General features: G+C 34.9%; 1 protein-coding gene across 10 annotated transcripts in view; it reads right to left on the bottom strand.

Annotated features, from left to right (window-relative positions):
• FBXW7 (F-box and WD repeat domain containing 7) overlaps positions 1-27948 on the bottom strand; it is a 226699-nt gene that overhangs the window by 13526 nt on the left and 185225 nt on the right. For 8 of the 10 annotated variants that reach the window (XM_081544832.1, XM_081544828.1, XM_081544834.1 and 5 more), the window contains 3 exons: positions 18153-18235; positions 15153-15294; positions 3673-3807 (listed from right to left, as the gene is read on the bottom strand). In XM_081544832.1, coding sequence (XP_081400958.1) covers positions 3673-3807; positions 15153-15294; positions 18153-18235 — 360 coding nt within the window. Of the gene's footprint in view, positions 1-3672; positions 3808-15152; positions 15295-18152; positions 18236-20634; positions 21135-26533; positions 26963-27948 lie in introns of those variants that run through there. The other 2 variants (XM_081544835.1, XM_081544837.1) reach the window with 2 other exon arrangements.

Raw genomic sequence — 27948 nt, forward strand, 5'->3', positions numbered from 1 at the left:
AATAATTTTTTAATGTTAAAGAGGAACTACATAAAATAAATCATGCTTTCCCAATGACTTTTTATATATAGAATTCATCATTAATCACATATTTATTGAGTACATTCTTTACAGAAGTATTTCAACCAGTCAGTATTCAATTTAATACTCCTATTGACAAATGACAGTGAAAAAATTTTTGTGGAATAATTATTTTTGGTCTATCAGAAAAGATCATTCAGTATTATATACGGAAACTCATTTAAAATAAAAAAGCGTAACTATATTCAACAATCTATATATGTGTGTGTGTTCATATATATACATATATGAACACACACACATATACAAATATACACATATACAACCTGATAATATATTTTTAATGGATACTCCATAAACCACTTGATTTTGAAATTATCAATCAATCAAAGCCTAGACAAGTTTCTTAGTGTAGTCTAATATCATACTATTAGTCTTCTATGTGAAATTGACATTTAACATAGAAATTATCAGGTACAAAGTTGTATTTGTGGAAAAGAAATGCTACTTAATGCTCAAGATATTTAGAATAGTCAAATGAAAAAGTCTATACTTTAGTTATCCAGTTGAAGCTGAAAACAGGTAATTTACAGAAACATTCAATGGACCTTAAATGCTAAGAAACAAATCCAGAGTGGCTCAGATTTCAAAGGTTTATCTCCAAATTAACAGACAAAATTTCCTTTATTACTGGTGACTAACATATCATCTAGTCCAGTGTCTGAATGCATTAAAAAGAAATGTAAAGAAACACTCAAGTGCTAAAGAAAGTTAAAGTGCTAACTCCATAGGTAACTGGCACCCATTCCTTTTAAAACAGCAAAGGCCCTAACTCAACCATGAACTTCAATTTATTAAATGCTTGTCTATTCCACCAAAACATCCTGATATTATAGAAAATACACATAGCCAAATAGAAAAATATTAATAAGAAAATCAGGATCAGGAAAAATATAAATCAGAAAAGGTTTAAACTACAGGAGAAAAACACAAAATATATTGGCAATAATATTCTACATGGTTTTTTAATTAGGCTGCCGAGCAAAAACAAAACAATAGTTACACCAGTTCCTCAAAGAACACAAGGTTTTGGGTTCCTTATGGGAGTAGATAGTGGCCACTGTCCCAAACTACTTCTCTACAACCCTGAGGGGGGTAACAGGTTTCTGGGAGCCACATCAAACGGTCTAGCGAATGCAATTTTCTATTCATTTGTATTAAAGGTGAACTCTAGACTAGTAATTCTTCCTAAGGACTACTTCCACACAAGAGAAGCTCTTAAACTGAAGATTTATTTCAGATAATTTTATTTTCCTTGCCCAAACTTCTCATTTCAATTAGAGTTGCTAATTTCTGTTTTTCACTATAACTTATATAAAAGACTACCATGTTATATTTAAAAAGTGGATAATACTTTCTCAGAATTGCTATATTTCAGTCAATTAAATTAATGAAAGAAAGAAAAAAAAAGAACAAACAAAATGTTGGCCGATTCTATGTTAAGAATTTAGGTTTTGCTGTAGATCAACTGTTACCATTACACTCTTTTTGGCATTTACTTATAAACTAAGGATAATGCTCTTTATCACAAGTCTCCCATGTGAGACTACTGAGATATTTTGTCAAGGTTTTTGAAAGTAGTAAGTAAATGTTGGTAAAGAACTTTGAGATCTGTGGAGAGGAATTATAAAAAATTATTATAACTTCACTTCCTGACATTATTATTATTAAATAATAATAGTACTTAGTCTCCAATAAGATGTTAGTTTCCTTGACGACTTTAGATCTATACCATTATTTCTTTACATATAAAATAAAGCGTTTTTTAAAATAGAAAGTGGTGTGTTTTTTTTAGCAGTTAAAATTATACTCCACATCCTGTGATAAGCCATAATGGAAAATAATATGAAAAAGAATGTGTATGTATGTTTAACTGAGTCACTTTTCTGTAGAACAGTAATTATCACAACAATGTAATTCAACTACACTTCAATAAAAAGTAAAGTAAAGAGGGTGGGGGCAGGGGGAGACAGGTGTCATGCTAAGCCAGGCTCACTCACTCTCCCATCTCGCAACACTGCTTTGCCCTCAGGCAATCTTCAAAGGAACACTTAATCCAAGAAAATCTTTATTGCCATGGTTATCAATAAAATTACACTTTTTAGATTCTTAGCAATTTTTATAAATCATACTTTTTTGTGTGTTACGAAGCTACTATGGAAATCTAAATAAGGCAAAAAGCTCACAATCTTTGGAGATAAGAGGACAAACTAGACTCAGAGAGAAGTCTATACTAACAAAAATACTACCTTCTAAAATATGGAGGATAATCAAGGAAAACTACGAAAAATATATCAAAGGTGAATAAATTCACTTTCAGTCAAATACATATAAAAGAGTTTCCTATTATTAGCACCCTTCTGGAAGTAAAGAGAGCTTATGTCACTTTCATAAGCCAAATCTATCCAAAGGGTTCGGTTTTAGAATGAGCCAGCAAGAATACAAAATTTTTTTCTGGAACAATGTCATTTAAAAAAATCACTCCAAAGTAGCAACATTTCAGGAAAATGATGTTTTTTTTCCACTTTGGTTTTTCCTGGAGTTACACTTAATTTCATCTATTAACTATGATGAAACCAATGTTATAAATATCCAAAGTGAAATTATCATCAGGACTATCTTTAATGCCCTTGGGATATGTAGAAGGGTTATCTGAAAAAGAAATCAACTTCCTTTCTCTTCAAATTTGAAGTTTCAGGACTATTTGCATTTGTATTTATATTAACATAAATGGTATTTTATATTGCCTTCCTGGCTGATCTATATAAAAAGTTTGTGAAAATATAAATCATGGTAGCATTGATAAATGTTATTTCTGTTGGCTGACAAAAATGAAACTTTGATGCCTACAACCTCAATGAAAGAACTACATCTAAACGATGCCTTATTTATGTAGTCAGGAATACACATAGGATCATAGTCTATGATAAAAAAAAAAGATGCTTTATATTATACAAAGATATTAAAACAAATAGGTGTAAGTAATTCTAAAAGAAATGCTCTAAGAAATGTAATTGGTATGAGAAATCTGTGATTTTGCATGTGTGTGTGTGATGGGGTGAAAACGGAGATGAATAACAAGATATACATGTGAAATTTTATATACTTCAAAATAATCACATAATGTAACTCACAGAGAAGTACAATCCAACAGAATAATGAAACTATTAGTCTGAAAGAGAATTAGGATAAACAAACAACAAAATAAGAAAAAATACTGCTGTTTTAATAAAATCAGAAAAAAAATCTACTAATGTAATGAATACACAAAGACAATTAAAGGTTGGACTTCAAATAAGCTAGGAAAAAAATCTTGGTAAAGGAACAATCAAATTAATGAAACTCAATAGCTTAGTCTCATGTATGACTTATTCCAGCAGTGGAGAGAAGATACTTACTCTGTAAGTACACTTTAATCTGAAAATTACGCTAAACTACGGCAGCTTACCATTTATAGCCCCCTTTAACACTAATTAAGTGTTAAACTGACAATACTGAATACTGTAATTAGCACAACAACGTCTAAAGAGGGTAGCTGTTGATTTATATTTTCAAATAGCACCAATGAAGAATATAATTGATAATCCTTACCTCTTTAGGGAGCAAGGAAATGAAGTCTCGTTGAAACTGGGGTTCTATCACTTGCATCATATGTTTTACCTGGGTTGGTTCACAACTATCAATAAGTTCATCTAAAGCAAGCAATTTCTCTGGTCCACTCCAGCTCTATCAAAGAGGAATTAGAAATTTTTATTATTTTAATAAATGTCTCAAATTATAAACTCATAAAGGAAAATCAACATCTACACACAATATAAAAAGTGGCTACTTACAAAAGAAGGCACTGAAGTGATAATCATTTAGCCTCTTCAAATTTACTATCTTTATTTTGCAAAAGCTTTGAGCTTGACAGAAAAATATTTTTGCATATTATTATAATTGTGATATGTTCACCTACCACCAAGATACTGGTTAAGAAATCAAAATTTTGCTCAGAAACATTGGTTTGGGCTATTGAGTAAATAGAGAATTTTGAGAGATGATTTTCCTTTCTTCCCTTCCTTTCCAGTGGGCAGCACCATAAAACTTCACGGTGTTAGTAAGCACTCATCTGAGGGCAGATTGACTAGAGAAAAATTAATAACTGGCTAGAATGCCCATCTGACACCTGTTTTCCACAAATTAAAAGGGCTTTGATTTGCTATGTGAAAATAATTTCAAATAAAAAACAGCAAATAACAGTAAATGGCAGCTGACTTAATGGTAAAATCAGAATATGAAGAAAGGTTAAAATAAAAGAGAAAAAGAAATAAAGTATATATTATGGAAAAACAAAAACAATTATGCCTCAAAAATACGAGCTCCATTAAACTATACTAAGGGGGTTGCTTTAATTTTTCTTTCCCCTCAGTGAGGAACACCTGCACAGAAATGCCATGATTCTTAAAAGAAAAAACCAGACACGTGAATCATTTAAAATGTCAGGGCTCTCACGCACAAAAGTCAAAGAAAACATTTAAGTAACTTTGAAACACTTGGATGAAAACACATCCTTGAGGAAGTAGATATAGTACCTTTATGAATTATTATGTCCATTTTGGACATGGGAGAAGAGAGAACAATACATGAGGTTCGGAGCTAGAAAAATCTGGATTTTGACATTCCAGTTTTTGCTCAAACTAGGAACCTGGATTTTGTAATATGTGAAATAGACAGCAGTTGAAACCTGAGATATTCTGAGGTCACTGAAAGCCTTTTTAAAGTATTTCTTAAAATATTTACCCCTTCAGAATCTGCAATGAATCCTCTCTCTTCTATCTTAACGTGTAGACTAAACTAATACTAGCAAACATTTCAGTAGTGCTTCCCTAGTACTATTACATAGTAACGTCACAAACATTATCTCGCTTAATCATAAAAACCCTGGGGAGTATCTCCATTTTTACCTTCAAATATGAGGAAACAGAGGCTCTAATAAGCTGTATTTTTTCCTTTTACTTTGACACACATACCCAGAACATTCTCCTGGAGTACTCACTGTGTATCCTTTTTGGTTAGGATCAAGATTTATACATAGAAATTAAAGATATCCATATATGTGTATATGCACATACATGACCAATTAAAGGGCTTCCCTGGTGGATCAGCTGGTAAAGAATCTGCTTGCAACGTGGGAGACCTGGGTTCGATTCCTGGGTTGGGAAGATCCCCTGGAGAAGGGAAAGGCTACCCACTCCAGTATCCTGGCCTGGAGAATTCCATGAACTGTATAGTCCAGGGCTTGCAAAGAGTCGGACACGACTGAGTGACTTTTACTTTCTTTCTTTCATTTGACCAGTTAAAAGTAGTTAATCTGAAGTTTACTTCACTCTGTTTTCCTCACACAGCTTCAAATCCTGGCTCAAAACTTACCTCTTTGACAAAACTCATGCTGATCAATTGCCACTCATCCGTGACTTAGTACTATAAACTCTGAGTTATTGATTTACATTCCTCACAGGAAGAGGTAGGTTCTTATAATCTGCTGTTCTTCTCTATCTACATGATAAGGATTCATGGACACTAGTATAAAAACATGCCCTTTTTGGGTAATAGATAACTGCTGACTTTTTAATATACTACACGTTTAATATTTTTCTTTTTTTCAGTTAACGTATTATTTACTGTTTGCAAAAAAGGAATAGAAAAGCGGTATCAACACATGGTATCTACTGCTGTGTGTGTATGAGCATGCTCAGCCGTGTCCAACTCCCTACACCCCCTTGAACTGTAGCCCGCCAGGCTCTTCTGCCCATGTAATTTTCCAGGCAAGAATACTGGAGTGGGTTGCCATTTCCTTCTCGAGCGGATCTTCCCGACTCAGGGATTGAACACTCATCTCTTGCAAAGTTCTCTACACTGAGCCACCAGGGAAGCCTCTAACAGAAAAAAAAAAAAAAAAAAAAAAAAAAATATATATATATATATATATATCTTTTCAAGGATTTTAGGGGCTGCAGTATACAATGAAAAAACTAGACTAGAAGATAAATAACTAATTCAGATCTTAGGTAAATGTTAGAAACTGTGCCACAAACTTAAATATATATTTAAGGCAAAGGCCACGATGAAAATAATGCCCATATAGCAAAATGCTTCTAAGACTTAAAACAATATTTTTTGTTTTAAAATATTTGACAAGTTAAATAAAACTTAAATTATATTTCAATTTGAATTACATATACATTCAGCAGATGTTACTTTGTGACATTTTACTGAAACGTATACTACTAACAAAGAATTAGTAACATAAGCTGTAAGCTACAAAATAAATGAGACTGTTTTCAAGGACCATACATAATCAACCTTCCAATTACTTAAGTCACATCTCTTAGATAGTTCCAACAAAGGTCTGGACTACACAGGCCCTAGATTTCCTCTCTCCAGCCTGGGTTTCTTCCCTGAATTCCAGCCCTGTATATAAAATTGCTTATTCAACATATATTCTTGGGTATGTAATAGAAACTATATCCATGATCTTGCTCTTCAAATATGCAAGACCACAATCCTCATTTCAGTAAAATGTTGTTATTATATTAGTTTGGCCCAAAACTCTGGAGTCATCCTCAACTCCCTCACTCTCACCATGAGATAGCTCTGATCCATCAGTTTATTCAAAGGTCATAAAATGCAAAATATACCCAGAATCTGACTATCACTACAATGGTCTAAGCTACTATTGTCTCCCACCTGGGTTATTCCTGTAACTTCTATTCTCCACAGAACAGAGTGACAGTGCTAAAAGTCAGCTCACTCTTCTGCTTGAAGCTCCCCCACTTCACTCACAGTGAAAACCAAAGTCCTTAGGTTGGTCCTCGAGGCTCTCATTTCCTATTTCTTTCCCTCGTTTACTCTGCCTTAGCCAGAGACCCTCTTTCTGGGCCTCAGACACACCCAGCATGCCCTGCTTCAGAGCCTTTTCACTTGCTGATTCCTAGATTCTTCTTTCCCTAGGCACCCACATGCTTTACTTCCCTGATTCCTTCTCTAACACCTTCTCTGTGCAATTTTCAAAAATTGCAAACCATTTTGAAACCCCCTCCCTTTCCTGACTAAAGTTTTTTCAGAAAAGGGTTTTTGTTTATTTTGTTCATTATTGTATCCCAGATTCAAATTAGGGCCTAGCACCTGACAGTTACTCCATAAATATTTGTTGAATAAATGAATGAATCCCCAAAGAGTCAGGAAATACTGCACCAATGCTATCTCAAAACTTTTTCCACAGAAAGTTTCTATTCTGTATACTGGATGGTATCACTGGGACTTGCTTGCTTAGTCTGCTTCCAAGATTGGTTCCCAATTTTGACACATATGTGGTTTAGCAGCAAGGGAAGGATTACAACTTTGCAGTTTATGAATATATTAAAAAAATAACAACAACCCGCATGGATCTTTAATGAGGTCCAGAGGAAAGTACTTTGCCAACAGAAGTCCATCTAGTCAAGGCTATGGTTTTTCCAGTGGTCATGTATGGGCGTGAGAGTTGGACTATAAAGAAAGCTGAGCGTGGAAGAATTGATGCTTTTGAACTGTGGTGTTGGAGAAGACTCTGAAGAGTCCCTTGGATAGCAAGGAGATCCAACCAACGCATCCTAAAGGAGATCAGTCCTGAGTGTTCATTGGAAGGACTGATGTTGAAGCTGAAACTCCAATATTTTGGCCACATGATGGGAAGAGCTGACTCATTTGAAAAGACCCTGATGCTGGGAAAGATTGAAGGCAGGAGGAGAAGGGGACGACAGAGGATGAGATGGTTGTATGGCATCAACAACTCAATGGCCGTAAGTTTGGGTGGACTCCGGGAGCTGGTGATGGACAGGGAGGCCTGGCGTACTGAGGTCCATGGGGTCACAAAGAGTCGGACACGACTGTGTGACTGAACTGAACTGAATTGAGTTAAGTTGTAATTTACCTCTGCTAGAGCTTTGCCAAGAGAACTCACTGGTCATAGCAAACACCCTCTTTGCAACAACACAAGAAAAGACTCTACACATGGCCATCACCAGATGGTCAATACAGAAATCAGATTGATTATAGTCTTTGCAGCCAAAGATGGAGAAGCTCTATACAGTGAGCAAAAACAGGACTGGGAGCTGACTGTGGCTCACATCATGAACTCCTTATTACCAAATTCAGACTTAAATTGAAGAAAGTAGGGAAAACCACTAGACCATTCAGGTATGACCTAAATCAAACCACTTATGATTATACAGTGGAAGTGACAAATAGATTCAAGGGATTAGATCTGACAGACAGAGTGCCTGATGAACTACGGACGGAGGTTCATGACACTGTAGAGGAGGCAGTAAGCAAGACCATCCCCAAGGAAAAGAAATGCAAAAAGGCGAAATGGCTGTCTGAGGAGGCCTTACAGATAGCTGTGAAAAGAAGAGAAGCAAAAGGCAAAGGAAAAAAGTAAAGATATACCCATTTGAATGCAGAATTCCAAAGAATAGCAAGGAGAGATAAGAAAGCCTTCCTCAGTGATCAGTGCAAAGAAATAGAGGGAAACAACAGAATGGGAAAGACTAGAGATCTCTTCAAGAAAATTAGAGATACCAAGGGAACACTTCATGCAAAGATGGGCACAATAAAGGACAGAAATGGTATGGACCTAACAGAAGCAGAAGATATTAAGAAGAGGTGGCAAGAATACATAGAAGAACTATACAAAAAAAGATCTTCATGACCCAGATAATCACGATGGTGTGATCACTCACCTCGAGCCAGACATCCTGGAATGCGAAGTCAAGTGGGTCTTAGGAAGCGTCACTACAAACAAAGCTAGTGGAGGTGATGAAATTCCAGTTGAGCTATTTCAAATCCTAAAAGATGATGCTTGTAAAGTGCTGCACTCAAATTGCAAGTAAATTTGAAAAACTTAGCAGTGGCCACAGGACTGGAAAAGGTCGGTTTTCATTCCAATCGCAAAGGAAGGCAATGCCAAAGAACGTTCAAACTACTGCACAATTGCACTCATCTCACATGCTAGCAAAGCAATGCTCAAAATTCTCCAAGTCAGGCTTCTACAGTACACGAACCGTGAACTTCCAGATGTTCAAGGTGGATTTAGAAGAGGCAGAGGAACCAGAGATCAAATTGCCAACATCCACTGGATCACTGAAAAAGCAAGAGAGTTCCAGAAAAACATCTACTTCTGCTTTATTGACTATGCCAAAGCCTTTAACTGTGTGGATCACAACAAACTGTGGAAACTTCTGAAAAAGATGGGAATATCAGACCACCTGACCTGCCTCCTGAGAATCTGTATGCAGGTCAAGAAGCAACAGTTAGAACTGGACATGGAACAACAGACTGGTTCCAAATCGGGAAAGGAGTATGTCAAAGGTATATATTGTCACCTTGCTTATTTAACTTACATGCAGAGTACATCATGAAAAATGCTGGGCTGGATGAAGCACAAGCTGGAATCAAGATTGCCGGGAGAAATATCAATAACCTCAGAAATGCAGATGATACCGCACTTATGGCAGAAAGCAAAGAAGAACTAAAGAGCCTCTTGATGAAAGTGAAGAAGTTGGCTTAAAACTCATCATTCAGAAAACTGAGATCATGGCATCTGGTCCCATCATTTCATGGCAAATAGATGGGGAAACAGTGGAAACATTGACAGACTTTATTTTCTTGGGCTCCAAAATCACTGCAGATGGTTACTGAAGCCATGAAATTAAAAGACGCTTGTTACTTGGAAGAAAAGTTATGACTAACCTAGACAGCATATTAAAAAGTAGAGATATTACTTTGCCGACAAGGGTCCTTCTAGTCAACACTATGGTTTTTCCAGTAGTCATGTGGATGTGAGAGTTGGACTATAAAGAAAGCTGAGCGCCAAAGAATTGGTGCTTGTGAACTGTGGTGTTGGAGAAGACTCTTGAAAGTCCCTTGGACTGCAAGGAGATCCAACCCGTCCATCCTAAAGGAAATCAGTCCTGAATGTTCATTGAAAGAACTGATGCTGAAGCTGAAACTGCAATACGTTGGCCACCTGATGCAAAGAACAGACTCATTGGAAAATATCCTGATTCCAGGAAAGATTGAAGGTGGGAGGAGAAGGGGACAGACGACAGAGGATGAGATGGTTGGATGGCATCACTGACTCAATGGACATGAGTTTGAGTAAACTCTGGGAGTTGGTGATGGACAGGGAGGCCTGGAGTGCTGCAGGGTGGTCACAGAGAGTTGGACACGATTGGTTGACTGAACTGAACTGAACTTACTTCTGTAGGCCTTAGTTTATCTGAAAAAGTGTTGGAAATTCTGATAATTGTTTTATTTCTGCTCTGAAAAGTAGTTGTTCTTATAAAGAAAAAAGCATTTTCCTTTGGTCTTACATGGTAAAGTTAGTGGGAACATATTGAAGGAGATAGGAAAAACATTCCAAATTCAGAAAGGATGAAGATAAACAAAATTTAATTTGTGTACAAAATTAAAATGCAAACTTGAAAATTCCCCATGAAAGTGGTGTTTGATTTCAGGTAATTAGAGAGTAGCTGAAGGTAGTAGAGGAGAGTAGAAGGACCCCTGAACTGTAATCAGGGGCTGAGTGTCACTAGCAAACTCAATGTAGAACTGCAGGGAAGCCCCTTAATTAGTCTGTGTCTCAGAGACCCCACCTTATGTATAATGAGGGGCTTGGCCAGACCAGTGGTTCCCAGGTGCTGGCTGAGCAGTGCAAGAATCATGGAGTCCTCCAATCCACCATCAAAGATTCAGTGGTCAAGGTGGGGCTGAGGGCATTTTATGTTTTAAATAACCAACCTACCCAGTAGTGATGTGGGTGATTCACAAATGAGCAGTAGTTATTAGTTGGAATGATCCTTGGTAGTATCTCATTCAGATACACAGATTCTATGACTTTAGGCAATCCAGCACCTGAATATCACGTGATAAAGAACTCACTTCTCTAGTACCTCCAGAAGATGGTTATCTAGTCTGTTTGAACAGTTTCAGGACTAGAATACTTAGTATCTCTATTCTTCTCTGGGTCAGTTCTAATCGTTAAGTTCAAATCTACATCAAAATCCAACTAAAAGAATATGATCCAGGTTTTATTTGCTGAAGAAACCAATAATAAGTCTTCAAGATGTTAAACAGAAACATTTTCCCTTAGTCCTCTCTGGCTACATACATGACCTTCTTCCACTCTTTCTCACCTAACAGGGCTTCTTGATCGGACTGTTTCAAATACAACGGCAAAGTAGTTCTGTATTCATTTACTCCTGGCACTATTCTGTTTTAACATTTTGTTGATTAGCAAATAAGAGAGATCCAAATAAGTTAGAAAACATGTACAATTTCTAAGTGTTACCATAAAACCTAAGTCCTCCAAAAGAGTAGTTTTTACTCCACTTTTAATTTCAAAACACAGAAGTATTTTCTGTTTTATTACTGAAAACATATTAAGGAGTGTAACAGCTATTGTCAAAGTACATCATAGGTTTAATACAATACAAATATGCTTTGATTAAAATAATGCTGATACTGTTAATCTGATGACATTTGTATGAAGCTGGTGTTGATAGCCTCTTCTTAGACCTGAGAAAACAGAGGCTCACAAAGGATACTTCTTTTATTGAGTTTCTACTGTATTTTCAGGTATAGCTTTAAGCACATTTACACGTTTTCTCTCTTTTGACAACTTTTTAGCATTATATCTGTTTCACGGAGGATGAGAACAATGGCAAGAGTGGTTACATAATATCAATGAAATTACCCAGTTACTAAGAGGCAAAGCCAGAATTTGTACTAAAAGCTTCTCCTTCTAAGTCAAAGTGCTTCTCATTATATCAGGATACTTCTGAATATCAATTTCAGAGAATGTTAATATACCTTTACCTAGTCTAATATTTGCAACTTAAAAACTATATATTAACACTCAAATGACATAAAACAAAAAAAAAATGACCAATCCCCTGCTCCCAAATTAACAATCTGAAAGCATTAATCTGGTGTCGCCAAAAAAAAAAAAAAAAAGAATCAATGGCAACTGAAAATTCAAACAGTATAAAATTTTTGGACGTTTTTAGTTTTGTTTCTAATTGGCACTTCTATTTTAGAGTGGCATTCTGTTTCAATTTCCTTTTATCTAAAATGGTGTATCATTTGTTCTTATTCAATTTATAAATTGAGTACAGAGTACTTTGTCAGAATAGATGGAGCTGGACCAAAACAATGCTGTATCACTGTCTTAGGAGCAATAGCAGAACAGTAAGGGGACAAGTTCTCCCATTTTGCTTGTTATACCACAGAAAAGGCATCATTAAATGCCCCACAGCACATCTGCAGAAATCAAGCCAGTTTAATTATCCCTCAACTATACTACATAGGTCAACTCATGACTCCCCCACTTCACTATGAGATTCTCTCTCTCCATGTTAAGCATTAAAGCATCCCAAGCCTTTAGGCGAGTGATTCATTCCTAGTTACTCTGGCACCAGCCCTGAAAATAAAGGGCATGAGGCACCACAATGAGGCCTTGGGTGTGTCCGGCAGACAACGTACTCAAAGGATTAAGGTTTTGATCTATCTAGCTAGCTGACCTTCTGTTGCTAGTATATTTTTTTGCTACAGAATAGTTATGTGAAAAAATATAGTATCAAGCCCACTACAGGGATAATTTCATATGTTAGTTTACTAAATCTCATTCATTCTAAACAAGTTTTTTTTTTTTTAATTTACAATTAACATTTCTGAAGTTGGGATGCACCTAATAATCTATGGTATGTCAGATCTGATGACTTAATACAGTACATGGTAACATGAGGACATTTCATTAAGAAAAGCATGAGTGAGCTAAACAAGCAAACACTGAACAAAGGATTCCCTAAAACACCCTCAATGCAAAATAGAGCACAAAAGCTCCCTACTATAGATCAGCATTTGAGAGTGTTCTCTTAAAATTGGTAAAAACTAAATAGCTAGCAAAGAATATTCTGGAACTCTGAAACATTGGGGAAAAAAAAGGCCCATACTACATACAAAATAAATTTTAGTCTAGATTACCTTCTGATAAGCTTTGCATACAAAATAAGTATTTTGGAGGATGTCTACAGTGATGATAGAACTATTACTGACAGTGTAATTTTCCATCATGTTGGTACTTTCCTATAAACTTACACGAAATCAGCCTGTCATGTGCTCACGTGCTGTGCTGCTCACACTGTATGTGTGTAAGCATGACAATGCACGCTCACATTCCTGTCTCCTTGGCTCAGTCAGAAACGATACAACCGTTAAAGCATTTCTTTAAGGCGTTATAAGCGTCTGAGTTCTTTTTTCACCTCTAATTGGGGGGGATACACCTCTTTTTAAAAGGATGAGACAAAAAATTTAGAATTCTGAGGGCATGTTTAGGAAAAGATTAAAATAAAGTAAAATTAAATAAATCATGAACCTAAGGTAAAAGAACTCAGATGAGGGGAGAGAATAATTCTTATGAAAGGTAAGTTTAATTAACAAATCACTATGAAAACAAAACAAAAAGCTTTGTAATTGTAGTGGTTCGTAACATGATAACAGTAAAACGCAACTTTCATACCTCGAAGCCACAGATTCTCAAGTTCAGTAGCTGTTATTCTGGGCTAGATTACTCTGTGTTGAGGGTGGCTGTCCTTTACACTGACTCCACCCATCAGATGCCAGCAGTGTCCTGCACCCCAGCCTCGGAGTTGCAATAGCTAAAAATGTTTCAACCACAGGAAAATTTGCCCCCTGTTGAGAAGTGCTGCTCTAACCTTTCAGTTATCCACTGGAAAAAAAAAGGTTATTCTAGTTTCTCTGAAATTACCTGAAGAGTAGAAAACAATTTCAAAATTTCATTTTAAAGAAACACTGCTTCAAGTACGTTTTCCAGCTACAGAAGAAAAAAACTGGGACATTTAGTATTTGCTCAAGTATTTAAAATATTGGGATTAATATAAATGGGCACTGAAAAATCGGAAATAAACAAAATCCATAAAGTATCTTCTTTTTCAACCATTATTCCCCTAAGATTCAGAAAATACCATAAATCGAACAGCCAGACGTAAGGAAATATGTTCATTTACACTAGTATGGTGTCTATAATCAGAGATACCTTCACTTTACATACTTTATATTATTTACTATTTACAAAGAATGTTTAATCCATGCCAACTACTTTGCTAAATACTTGATTCCTATGCATTATCTCACTAGAAGAAGAGATAAATTAACTTAATATCACCATCATGAGTTAAAAAATTCCCAAGATTCAAGGTTTGGTTGTAACCAGTCTTCCTGCTAAACTTCCCCAAACTTTATATGCTAGTAAAATATAGTAATCAGAATTCTGAGCATAATAAGCTATATACAAGCATGGCATCTATGGAAAAAAGCTGCATCAACTCTTGGAGGCTATGAGGGTAACGGTGATGGATAAGTTACTACCAGTGACTAATACTCCTAAATGCTTCACTTCCAAACCATGCAGTTTAGAAAATAAGTACATTCACTAACACCAGAAACCCAAACATAAAAGAGAAAAAGAAATACCTTATTATCTAAAAAGCAATGAACAGTGCAAATGGACACTTTACACAAAATAAGCATTGGACCCTCTTAATTAATACACTTAAAATTTAAAGTTGAGTTACCTTGTATTTAATAGCATTTTTTAATTGAGATATACTTCACAATCATAAAATTCACCATTTAAATGTACACTTCAATAGCTCCCAACACATCCATCTTGTTGTGTAACCATCACCACTGTCCAATTCCAGATCACTTCCATCACCCCTGAAAGAAGCCCAGTACCTACTGGCAGTCTGCCCTCCAAACATCGCCTGGGGACCACTAACTAGTCTGCCTTCTGTCTCCCGTGGATCTGTCTGTCCTAGATGCTTCACATAATCACACATTATGTGGCCTTCTGTGTCTGACGGCCTTCACTTCGCATATGGTTTTGAAGGCTCATCCACGGTGTAGCATGTCCCTTTTCACGTCACAGCAACTAAGAGAAGCGTGTCAAGTACTGTGTTTAGACATGTCACCTGAAACATTTTCAGCCATTCCTGGAGGCCTGTAGGTGGCTGCACAGATGTAATCCGGCGTCGTTGTTGCCCTTGACCATTGGCTGCTCTCAGGTCTCCAAAAGTTGTTGGTGTTGCTGAACATGGTACAAGCCCAGTGGTGCTACAAAAATACAAGGGTGGAAGCAAAGACAGATAGTTACTAAGAATTATGGGCTCTAATAAGAATGAGATGGTATGGTATATTTCAAACACCAAATTATTATTTTTATTTGCTTATTCCCAGAAGGCAAGGATACACAAAACTTGCTCTGCTATTCTTAGGTAACTTTCCTCCCTCCTACACAACCAGCTGTTATCCCAGCACAGCTAATTGCAACCAAATGGCAGAATCTCTATGGCAAAACTGCAAGTTGTTGATAACATACAAATAATGTTAAAATATTTTCTTACAAGATTCAGGTTCCACTTGTCTTATGACTGGTCTTTAGGAACATTATTAAACAAAAGTTTAAATTTCTTTCATAAAAAGGGGTGTGAGACTTATTAATGCTTTAAAATATCATAAGTAGTAGTATGTTCAAAGGCTTTAGACATTTCACTGGTCATATTATTCCTTAAGTTTGCCCCTGATACCTTCTAAATTATTTATATTTGTCTATTCTTCTCTAATTTTCTATTGCTATTATTAAGCTTAGTCTAAATAGTATTTGATAAGAGTGAGCCTTGACTAGAAATGTATTTACTCAAACAGGTAGGTAGTGAGAACATATCATATTATAAGCAAAATTAAGTGAAATGAGATCATCAAAATACTTTTATCCAATAATTTAAATTCTGAGACAGTAAACACACACATACACACCACAAATCTGAAATTCAATTAATTTTGCCAACTAATAAAATAAGTAAATACTAAACATCTCTATTTTAGAGACATGTGGAAAAAAGGAGCAGGAAGATTCAGTTAACAAAATTACATTTGCAAAGTAATCTTCAGTTTATTGAGCTAAGACAGTACAGTGTTTAAAATCCAAAGAACATATAAATTGTATCCTAATAGTTAACTATTAAGGTCTGAAAAATTGCTAATGAAATAACCCCAATTCTTTTCTACCTAGCATATCTCATTATTTTGCTTAAAAATGCATCTCAGTCACCAGAAAAATATAGAAAAATCTTCATAAATACACTTTTAAACCTTTTAACGTTATTCATCTAAGATGGTCTCTAACATAAAACAATTAAATCTATTTTTTCCTCTATCAAATTTTAAAGGTAAGCTCTATTTTCTCCTTTGAAATGAAATAGAATGAGATTATAACTTAAACTTTCCAATAAAAATAATGAAAAATCATAGTCTCATTTTACTATTAGAAAATCTTTCAACAAAATTAAACAACATCAAATATACACTGACCAAGTCTCTAAAAAGACATGGCAATCAATATGCTTTCTGGTTTTCTTTAGTAAGACTGTGTTAAAAGGTTAAAAATAAAACTTTCTCCTTTGCAGGTACTTTCTCAATAGAAAAAAGTGAGTGACAGAAGAAAAACTTTACTGAAATGTGTTCTACAGTAAAAATTCAGCATTCATTTATAAATGGCCTTAAAAACAACTGAACCATTTAATACTTCTGCCCTGGTGTTAGTTTTATTAATAGAAGACCAAAATTATATGGTTGACTGAAATCTATACACTAAAAAAATAGCATACTTTAAACATTAAACTCAGCATTCTCATCCAAGAAACAGTTTAGCAAGACCAGTAGAAAAAAGCAAAAACGAAGTGAACAGTTTCACCTGTCTATCACTCTACACCCTCTGGTGAAAGTGCCCAAACACAGCGAAATTGTCAGAAGGCAAAACATAAGTAAGAGAGGGGGCCAGTTAACATGGGAAAATCACAACAGAAAGCATTTTCTGAATAAGCAAGAAAAGCCTCATTGTTCTCTTCTATATCATTTTTGCATTTTTGGTACATAAAACTGTTCTAATTATCATGATTTCTAAATTTCAACAAAAGGCATCTGGAAGGAATATTTTCCAGAACTGAATGAAATAGAAGTATAAACTGTTCCCTGGAAGAAAAGAGATGCAATCTGTAACAATGTTTAATCACAAGTCTGAGTAATGTTAATCTTATTGCATTTTAAAGAATAACTCTAAATCAAAATTTTGAGGGGAAAAACAGAAATGTCACCATCACGAAGTTCTTATGGTTTCTATATCTAATTTTCAATTAATTATTTGAAGTGACAAATATGCCAACAAGACTCATAAAAAGCCCTTAAGATGATTTTGTCATTTAAATTTTAAAACACCACATTCCAAATGACATCCAAAGCCATTTTTAATTGGCTGGGTAACAGACATTGTGCTTAAGTTAGCCTAATTAGTGTGAGAGAGGGAAAAGTTTTATACTGATGCAAAATCCAAAAATGATGGAATGGTGCAGGAAACAAGACTACAATTGTATTTAGTTGTTATGGAAACTATTCTACTGGTGTAGCAATGTGTGTGTTAAAAACATAAGGCTTACAAAGCAAATAAAAGGCGGTTTCTAACATAGTAATCTCATGAAATAAGATTTAGTTAGTAATTGTGAGGTCTATTTCACTGCTACTAAATGTATCTTCAGTTACCCATATATAACTATCTACCCTGGAACAGCTGTTGCTATAGAAACAAGATACATTTGCTCATATCCATGTATCAGGACTTACTTTTTAGAATTCCTTCAAAATTATAATTTAAAACTTTTGTTGATGAGAGAACTTCTGTGTGTGTCTTACTTCAATGTATTAGTAACAAAATGTATACCCACAGTGGTAGTCATTCTTCTCCTTATTCAAAATGTATGTTTTCTAATTTTCAGTGATGGCAAAATGTGCTAAATAGTCGACAGTACTAGTGACATTATAACTCTATGAGAATAAAGTGAATGAAAAGCTTTTCGGAATCATCAACTCTTTAAAGAAACATGAGAATAGGGAGAGAATCAAATTATACTTAATATTACCTTGTATATTCTGAGACTTTGCATGGTTTCTTTCCCAAAGAAAAAGAGCGGACCTCAGAACCATGGTCCAACTTTCTTTTCATCTATAAGGTAAAACAAATGAGATATGTTTAAAAAAAAAAATCACCTGTCCAATTATTAAATCTTAATGTTGGCATCAGTAATACTGAAAAAAAAACCTTACGTTTTCGTATGTCTGCAATATTAATTAGGCATAGCTAATTCATATAGAAAATAAATGTTTCATAGTTTCTTCTATTATTTCTACCTTGTTTTACTCTTTACAAGACTGGAGAAGTGAATTTCTCCCCCTAATATTTGTCCAGAAGAATAGGGTATGGTGATTTAAAAACTGATACCCATCGTACATATTCCTTGAGAGTAATATACCTTTCACATTTTCTGGTTTAAGGACCAATACATGGGAATATGTCAAGTTACCACACAGAAAAGAACCATATTCAACATGCTGTTCTTAGTGATTTTCATTTTCCTTTAAAAGACATATTTAATTTCAAAATTAGAATGGAAATAACAGTGATTTAAAACACATTATTATAAAAGGGTAAAGAGAATAATGTAAATAGAATGCTCTTGAAAAGTAATTATGATAAGGCATAAAGAATGACTGTGGGCAATGAGGACAGTACAAAAAGTCAATCCATAATAAGAGGGAAATCTAGAGATAATACAATAAAGGTAGGAAAAAACCATCCGTTGATATTCACACAGAATATATAGTTCTACTGACTATATATTATAGATACTCAGGACAAAATATTCTAACTTGAAAACCAACAAGAAAAACAGAAAGATTTTAAAAGAATGAGTTATGCATCTTTGTAAGGTATATCCAACATTTGTAGTTTTAAAGTATTTCACTATGCTACATAGATATGTAATACTGTAAATATATTCAGAATTACATTTTGTCATCAATATTGAAATATCTACTTTTTATATTTTACTGTTGGTTAATGGAGGTCATCTTACTATAGATATGTTATAAAACTATATAAGATCTGATGAGATTCAACAACTTATATTTTAGTAACCCTTCTAAGATTTGTGCTTGCTAATTAATTACTATACTACTGAAAATGACAGGAGGGGGGATCCCCAGAGTGACAGAAAGTTATCCTCAATCTTATAATAAGGTGAAAACCCCTGCTTTGCAGTAGCCTTATTTCTTACCTACTGCTTCACATGGGAACATCATAACACAGCATGCTACACTGTAAATACTAAAAAGAACCAATAAGACTCTAAAAATCTTTTTGAATCATATTCTAGATAATAAAAACTGTGCTTTTATCATCATGAAGAAAGTCTTCTAGAACACAGGGATTATTTTACAATGTTAGAGGCAAGACATGAGGGTATGACAAGCTCGTCCACAATTTATACCTTAGTTCATGAAAATACCGACTGAAAGAAATGGAACTGGTCTTATTTCAACCCTTCAGAAGTTTCTGTACTTATAAATTGTACTAAAGTGACTCCTCTCAGAACCCATTATTTTCTTTCTCCAAATAATTTTAATAAAAAGCAAAAATAAATGCTTCAATACATAGGGTAGCCACGTGTTTACACGCATATAAATTATAGACATACACACATACACAAAAATTTATTCATCAGGAAGGTCAGTATAGATTACCTTAAAAATCTATTTTTTATAACTTCTATGGATTCTCATTTTCAAAATTATGTTGATAAATTTTGATATTCATTGTAATTAGGAATACTGGCTTTCAGAACTTCCGGGATATCTTGTAAATACATTGCTGCAAATACCATTTGCTACTAAAGGCAAACTTTATTTCCATCTTAGAAATCCTTCAGTGAATAAAAATGCCCGAAATTCATTTCAAGGGAACTACTGAGAAAGGATTTTCAAATTTAGAATATTTGATAAAATAAAGCACTTTCTGTATGACTATATAAGTCTTTTTTTATATTGTTTACTAAAAATACTGACTTTAGAACCAAAAATTAATTCTGCAATTTTGAAGGGGTGCAGAAAGTCAATAAAATCTCTTTAAACATAAATCCCTAATATTCTAGTGATTCTACACTTTAAGAGAAGCAACTAAAGAAAAAAAAAAAAAACCACCCTATATCCAAGGCATAGAAAAATTAAAGGCAAGAAGGTTCACTGAAAGCTAACTAAGGGTAGAGTATTTCCAGGTCAGCATTTAACAGAGCCACGTTTCTAAAGTACAAATATATTTTTAAAGGAAAAATTCTCAGATTAAAATACTCATTTTATTTTAAATGTAAAGCTTTCTTCAGCTCACGTTGTCTTTCCATTATTTGCTTACATTCACAATATAAAACAGAATACCAGACATCCAGCCACCCACCAAAATTAGAGGATACTGCAGCCATCTCTGATGATACAGATTTTCCTTTTCAGGCAGGCACACACACACACACACACACACACTCATACAACACAGGAGGAAAACAGCTTACTTACTTTGTAAAAAATCATTTTTAGTGTGCCGTAGAAACCCATATTTTCCGGATTTTTCCCCTTCAGTGATTCTGTGCCCCCGCGTGTCCGGCTGCTTGGCAGTCTCTGACAATATAAACCTTTTTCAGGTAGGTATGTCACAGATTCTAATGTGGACATGCTCAGGCACGTCAGAAAAGGAAGATTAGGGAGCAGAACCGGCAACAAAACTCCACAGTAGAGGCAAATGCAGCTCAGTATCAAACCGCTTCTCGGGACACACATACATACATGCAGCTTGACTGAGGAGAACTCGAGGGAATAATGAGAGAGAACCGAGAAGATTATTGGAGGAGACTCTGCCCTGTCAAAGCCTGGACTGAAGAGATTCCTCCCTCAGCAGCAGAGGGATCAGATTACATCTTCCCTTGAACACAGAATGGTGCAGTCCAGGATTCAGCAATGCAGACTGCACATCAATTATATGGTGATCCGCTCCAGGGAACCCGTAAGCACACAGCGTGCTGAACAGAAGGAGGAGGTGGGCAGTCAAGGAGACCGCCCCCACGCCACAGCCCCCTTCTCCCCTTTCAAACTTTCAGGAGGTTATTTTACATTTTGTAAAACCTGCATTTTTGAAGAGTTTTAAATGGCAAGCATCATTTCTGCAAATAAGTCCTTTCAGAAATATTTTGAAAATGGAATATATTTTCATCTGGTCCTCCCAACAGAAGCAAAGCAGTCTATGTTCACTAACTGCTACCCTATTGCAGTCTGGCACAGGCTGACCAGATTTTTCAAGTAGCTTGGACAGTCCAAGATGGGCAGTTGCAAAGGGAAGAATGAGAGATTCTTTGAGGGCGATTTACAGAAAGGTAAACCAGTTTGGAACATACCAGCATTTGCAGAAATTATGTAATAAGTTATATTTCAACCTGCATATTTCTTATATTAACATTTAATATAAATATTCCCTATGCTTTTCCATCCCATTCATTTAAAACACAGTCTTCAAAAAAAAATTACCATACATTGTCAGTCCTTATTAATCCTGAGAATATCTTTCTATGATTAACAAACTAAGGATATAAAGTCTGGCTGAAAGGTTCTATTTTTCCAAAGAGAACAAAAACTGTGCTCATTGGAGAGTCTTATAATTACATGTTCATTTAATTTTGAGTAAACAGGAGGCACTGGACTTCCACTTCCAAACTTATCTTTACAGTGTATACTGCTTGTCTTTAAAAACGTATTTTATATAATAATAAAAAGCACCAAAGTCTGCCTGAAGGCAACATTTTTCTTAGAATGACTACTACACAAGTCTAGATATTTCATCTTGCAACTTGCTACAAAACTATCTTCGGAGGCAATTATGAGATTCTTTGGACTAGAAAGGCCCATTATTAAGGGTCTAGTTAATTAACTCCTACCCTCCCCATTAACGTTCTTTATTACAAGTAAACTGTGTCCCTATAGTTATTTAAGCACTTAGAAAGCTTCTTCAGGAAAAAGGAAATAACATCTTGACTTACTACATTTTAATACTTTTTGCTATGGTAGTAAATGACTTTTGTTAGAAAAATGATTCTAAATGATGCATAAAGTAGTATCATTTTTTAAATAAACATTTACCTTTTTAATTAAGACGTTAAGTCAGAAAAAAAGGAAATTAAGTCAGCATAATGTCTTTTTCTTTAAAACATAAATAAGATAACCTAAAATTTTATGAAAATGTATATCTTGGGTATTCTCTTGGAATTTATATTCTACATATTATTATTATTTTTTAATCTCCTTACTGGCTCTTAAACTAATTCTTACCTCAGAAACAATATGTACACGTACTCAACAAAAGTTGGTCTTCTAAATAAACAGTTAACTTACTTCAAAGGAAGTAATGTTACTCTTGTCAAAAAAATTCCAACTATTAAGGATGGACTCATAAAACCCTTTTTTTTTTTTTTAAAGCTTCAGAGCACTCAGGATTCAGAAAAAGAACCTCTCCCCATTCTGGGCTATCTGAAGAAACTAACTGTAAAAGGAATACCTGAAATTTCCTCTAAGAGCTTGTCAGAGGACAAAGAGACTACCTATCAGTCACATAGCAGTATATACCTTGACTACAATTAAAATCATGTCCTATCTCTAGTTGAACTAACCTTTTCAAATAAAGTTTACTCAGCTGAGGACACACACCAACTTTAATAAACCAGGAACACCGTCTCAAAATCTTGGCTAGTTAAAGAAGAAAACGTCTTAACTTTGTATATTCAATGGAATGCTCTTCTGGTTTTATGACTCCTTTGTATGGCTATGAAGTTACAGGAAAACCTGATTCCCACAAATGTATGTTTATATGTAGGTATGTATATTCACTTTTTAAATTTTTGCATAGCTCAAAAGTCAAAATGAAATACAAAAATAAACACTGAAAAGACTTTCCAACACTCCCAACCATCTATCCACCATGGTTCCCGTTTGGAAATGATTTTTATTAGTTTGTTTATCCTTTAAGTGAGAATTAAATGTTTGTAAGTACTCATGAAGACTTAACATTTCCAAATATTTAAACAATTCTCCCTAATATCTTGTTTACAATGCTAATTTGTACTACAAAGAAAAAATCTGTCAAGCAAAAGCTAGTGAATCAAGTCTTCAACTAGATTTCAAATTAACAGAATAAAAATAAATGATTTTCAATATTCTTTGAAGTACTAGTAATAGGGCTTCCCAGGTGGCTCAAGGGGTAAAGAATCTGTCTGCAATGGAGTAGATTCAGAAGATGCAGACTCAATCCCCGGGTCAGGAAGATCCCGGAGGAGGGCATGGCAATGCACGCCAGTATTCTTGCCTGGAGAATCCCATGGACAGAGGAGCCTGGTAGGCTACAGTCCAAAGGGTCACAAAGACTTAGACACGACTGAAGTGGCTAAGCACACATTCACTGAAGTACTAGGAATGAAAATTATGATCTATTACATTATTTTCATCAAAATCTATTTATGAACAAAGCAAATGAAATCATTCTCAAATTCCTATTTCTGAGCATTCTGGCTAAAATACAAATGTTTAAAAGTTTATCCAGAGATTTTTTGTAGTCTTGAGAAACCTCTATGCAGCTCAGGAAGCAACAGTTAGAACTGGACATGGAACAACAGACTGGTGCCAAATAGGAAAAGGAGTACGTCAAGGCTGTATATCGTCACCCTGCTTATTTAACTTATATGCAGAGTACATCATGAGAAACGCTGGGCTGGAAGAAGCACAAGTTGGAATCAAGATTGCTGGGAGAAATATCAATAACCTCAGGTATGCAGATGACACCACCCTTATGACAAAAAGTGAAGAAGAACTAAAAAGCCTCTTGATTAAAGTGAAAGATCAGGAGAGTGAAAAAGTTGGCTTAAAGCTCAACATTCAGAAAACTAAGATCATGGCATCTGGTCCCATCACTTCATGGCAAATAGATGGGGAAACAGTGTCAGACTTCACTTTTTTGGGCTCCAGAATCACTGCAGATGGTGACTACAGCCATGAAATTAAAAGGCACTTACTCCTTGGAATTCCAGAAAGTTATGACCAACCTAGATAGCATATTAAAAAGCAGAGACATTCCTTTGCCAACAGGTCCATCTAGTCAAGGCTATGGTTTTTCCAGTGGTCATGTATGGACATGAGAGTTGGACTGTAAAGAAAGCTGAGTGCCGAAGAATTGATGCTTTCGAACTGTGGCGTTGAAGAAGACTCTTGAGAGTCCCTTGGACTGCAAGGAGATCCAACCAGTCCATCCTAAAGGAGATCAGTCCTGGGTGTTCATTGCAAGGACTGATGTTGAAGCTGAAACTCCCATACTTTGTCCACCTCATGCGAAGAGTTGACTCATTGGAAAAGACCCTGATACTGAGAAGGACTGGGGACAGGAGGAGAAGGGGATGACAGAGGATGTGATGGCTGGATGGCATCACCAACTCGATGGACATGGGGTTGCAAAGAGTCGGACACGACTGAGTGACTGAACTGAACTGAACTAGTCGTATTAACTAGTCAGTGAATTAGTAGTAGTAATTAACTAGTAAGTGAAAAGGCCAGAAAATACTTGTCACCCACATTTTAGAATATCTCAAAGTAGTCAATAATTATTTTTCACTACAATAAACTAAATCTTCATATATCGGCTAAGCAATAAATTCTCCATTCTAAAAAATATTATTTCTTATGCTGACTGACAGGTGATAAACCTTACTGAAAATCTATTAGCAAGGGGAATGACTGACAATGAAGCCCTGGATTATAGCCTATCTGCTAATTCAGACCCAGTGCTCATCTCAACACAGATCCACTGAACTAGGTGTATGGGGAGTGCAGGAGAGCAGTAGTAAAAATGAAAAACCAGCATACAGATATGAAAATGTACTGCCCCAGAGTATAAGCCTTTGGGGAAATAGTGGAGGAAGAATGATTAACCTCTGAGCTACTGCAGGAGAAATGGCTCTTTCTAAGCAATTGGTGGCGATGACTAAGTTTTCAGAAGGGCAAGTTGTGGTTGACTAAGTTTTCAAAAGGGCAAGTTGCAGCTATCGGCAGAAACAAAAACTGACCTACGGGTAAATAGTGTGAAAAACACAGACAGCAAAACAGTGTTCACAGTATCATGTATCTTCAGAGAAAAACATATATATATATACAGGGTGTCAAGAGAGGAAAGAGTAGTTAATAGATTACTTTTCCTCACCTTGACTGTCAGAGTTCATTATTTTCATTTAAAATACTTTCTTCCATTGCACTTTTATCATACCTCATTGTAATTATTTTTATACTTTTCTCTCCCCTACCATTTGAAGGTTCACAGTTTTCTAAGACACAGTACAAAGATGATACAAAACAAATAAATAACTTTGAATGGCCATTTAAGCAAACCATTAGAATAAAAATTTTCTAAAGCATATATATACAAGCATATATATATATACACACATATATATACCTAATACTAAATTATACTTAGTGCTAAAAAGTCCAACTGTTACAATTAGTTGATGATACCATAGTACTTTGCATTACTTTGCCAACATTTAAAATTTCATTTTATAATAGTAGGATAATGTATTTATATAGATATATCAGTGATTTTCTTTATTACTATTATGACAACATTCTTTACTCTGATGTTACATTAGGACTACCACCTACCACAGTTAGCTGTCTTGCCCAAGCACAGAATTTAGATTAGAGAGAGTTTGGGATTTCAACATCAAAGAAAGGAATGCCAAGCATGTTGAGTTGAAACCAACTTTGGAAATCCTACTAACCCACTATCATTAGGTCTCTGGGGTACAAGTTCCTATTAAAATGTTCACAATTGATATTGGCAAGTTAATAACCCTGTTCTATCACAGGTATATTATCTATTAAAAAAGGATGTATGCTTAGTACCTACATTTTCCCCAATACAAGCAGGTGGCAGTACTGATCAATTATTTTCACTCAGCTATTTTCACATTTATTCATTCATTAAGCATTTACACCTACTGTATGTCAGGCACAGGACAGCACGTAATTTAAAAAATTTATTTTCCCCTCCATTGAACTGATGGTCAATTTAAGATAGAGAATAGGGCTAGTTCCAAAAAATTTTTGAGAATATGTAAATATGCAAAATGAAACAAGGTGAGCCAGATTTAGTTTGAAATTACCATCCAAGGAAGCATATATTAAAATACGACTACATTAAAAAATACCCCAAACACTATATACTGTAATACACAACAACTTGGTTTAAAATAACACTTGTTGGGAAGTGAGGGGATGCTTATATATAAAATCTTAACCTCAGTAAATCAAAATGTAAATCAAAGTATCATAGCTCAAATTGGTTTAAAAAATTTTTAACATAATTACAATTGTACAAGTGGTACTTAAATTTTTTTTCTTTTCCCTGAAGTTTAAAATATTTATAACTTTCTTTATAAAAATGCAGCCCCTGAGGATCTGACAAATAAATTACAATCGAGATTCAAGATAAAGGTTTTTTTTTATCCCTTAGTTTGGGCCAAATTACTGATCTGACAAACGTATGCACAAAATATATGTATCTACCAATATATGAAAATACACACATACAGAATTTCACACAATAATGCAAGTTAAGAGTTCTATTTATAACAGCCACAGAAGAAAACCATGAAAATGGCAGCTTTGCCTGTTTGCTCCTTTAAATTTGATATTGTTACATAGCTGGCAGAGACAATACGCGTACTAAAACATTACTTACAGCACTTCTTTGTAGACAAGCAACAGTTGTAATAACTTGAGAAACTTGTAAGTCACTCTGAAGTTTATCGTGAATTATCTAGAAAGCAATTGGTCTTTAAGTCTCATGTTCTAAACCCAAAATAAACTACCAGTAAGCATCTTGAATTCATATCAAAATTTCCTCTCAAATTTTCACTATGAATTTTTTTGTAGCAATCCCTTCAGTAAATAAGAAAAATATCATGGGAAACTATTTTTAAAAGGTTCCAGGAAAATAGAACAGCAAATATGACCCAGGAATGAATTTAATTAACATGGAGAAAGAATGAAATCAATTTTCCTTCCATGTGCTGCTTAGAACCACATTTGCTCTACTTTCTTTATCTAATTTAATATTTACTGCTGCTATTTGTAAGGTTCAAATATATTTACAAGGCTTGAGAAAAGTTTCCTATAGATATGGTATATCAATCTTGCATTTCAATATTAAAATAACCTTTCATTTTAAGGACTGCTTAAAATTCTGTAACTAATTTCTTTTATTAGCTATTAGTCCTCACTGAAAAGCTTTGAGAAAAGAGATAAAGACTAAGAAGAAAAAACGTTATATCCATTGAATCAACGAAAAACCATTAATAGCAGGAAGCCATACAGTGCAGAACTAGAAGGGAGCCTGGAAATCATCTTATTCTCCTTCATTTGTGGGATGAACCTAAGTTTTGGAATCAGAATAATCTGAGTTTAAACAACAGCTGTGTCATTATTCGAGTGTAACCTTGGCAGGGGTTATTTGACCACCATGAGTTCCAGTTTTCCTTTATTTGTGCAAATGTAGTTGTAATACCATTTACCTTACCAACCTAAGCGTCGTGGTGTGGACACAGAGGTGCCTGGCACAAAACATGCTATAAAATAAGAACTATTATTTATAGGTGAGAAGGTAAGGTAGAGAAGTGAGTGTCGTGTTCAGGGTTATGCAGCTATTTCAGAGCCACACACTCCAGTCCCAAGTTCACTGCTTTTAACTGGTTTCCATTATATATGCGATGGCTCAAGCTGAGTTAAAAAAAATTAGACATTACC

This window comes from Giraffa tippelskirchi, chromosome 11 (genome assembly GCF_054371585.1).
Source record: "Giraffa tippelskirchi isolate mGirTip1 chromosome 11, T2T-mGirTip1v1.2.pri, whole genome shotgun sequence".
Classification (NCBI taxonomy): domain Eukaryota; kingdom Metazoa; phylum Chordata; class Mammalia; order Artiodactyla; family Giraffidae; genus Giraffa; species Giraffa tippelskirchi.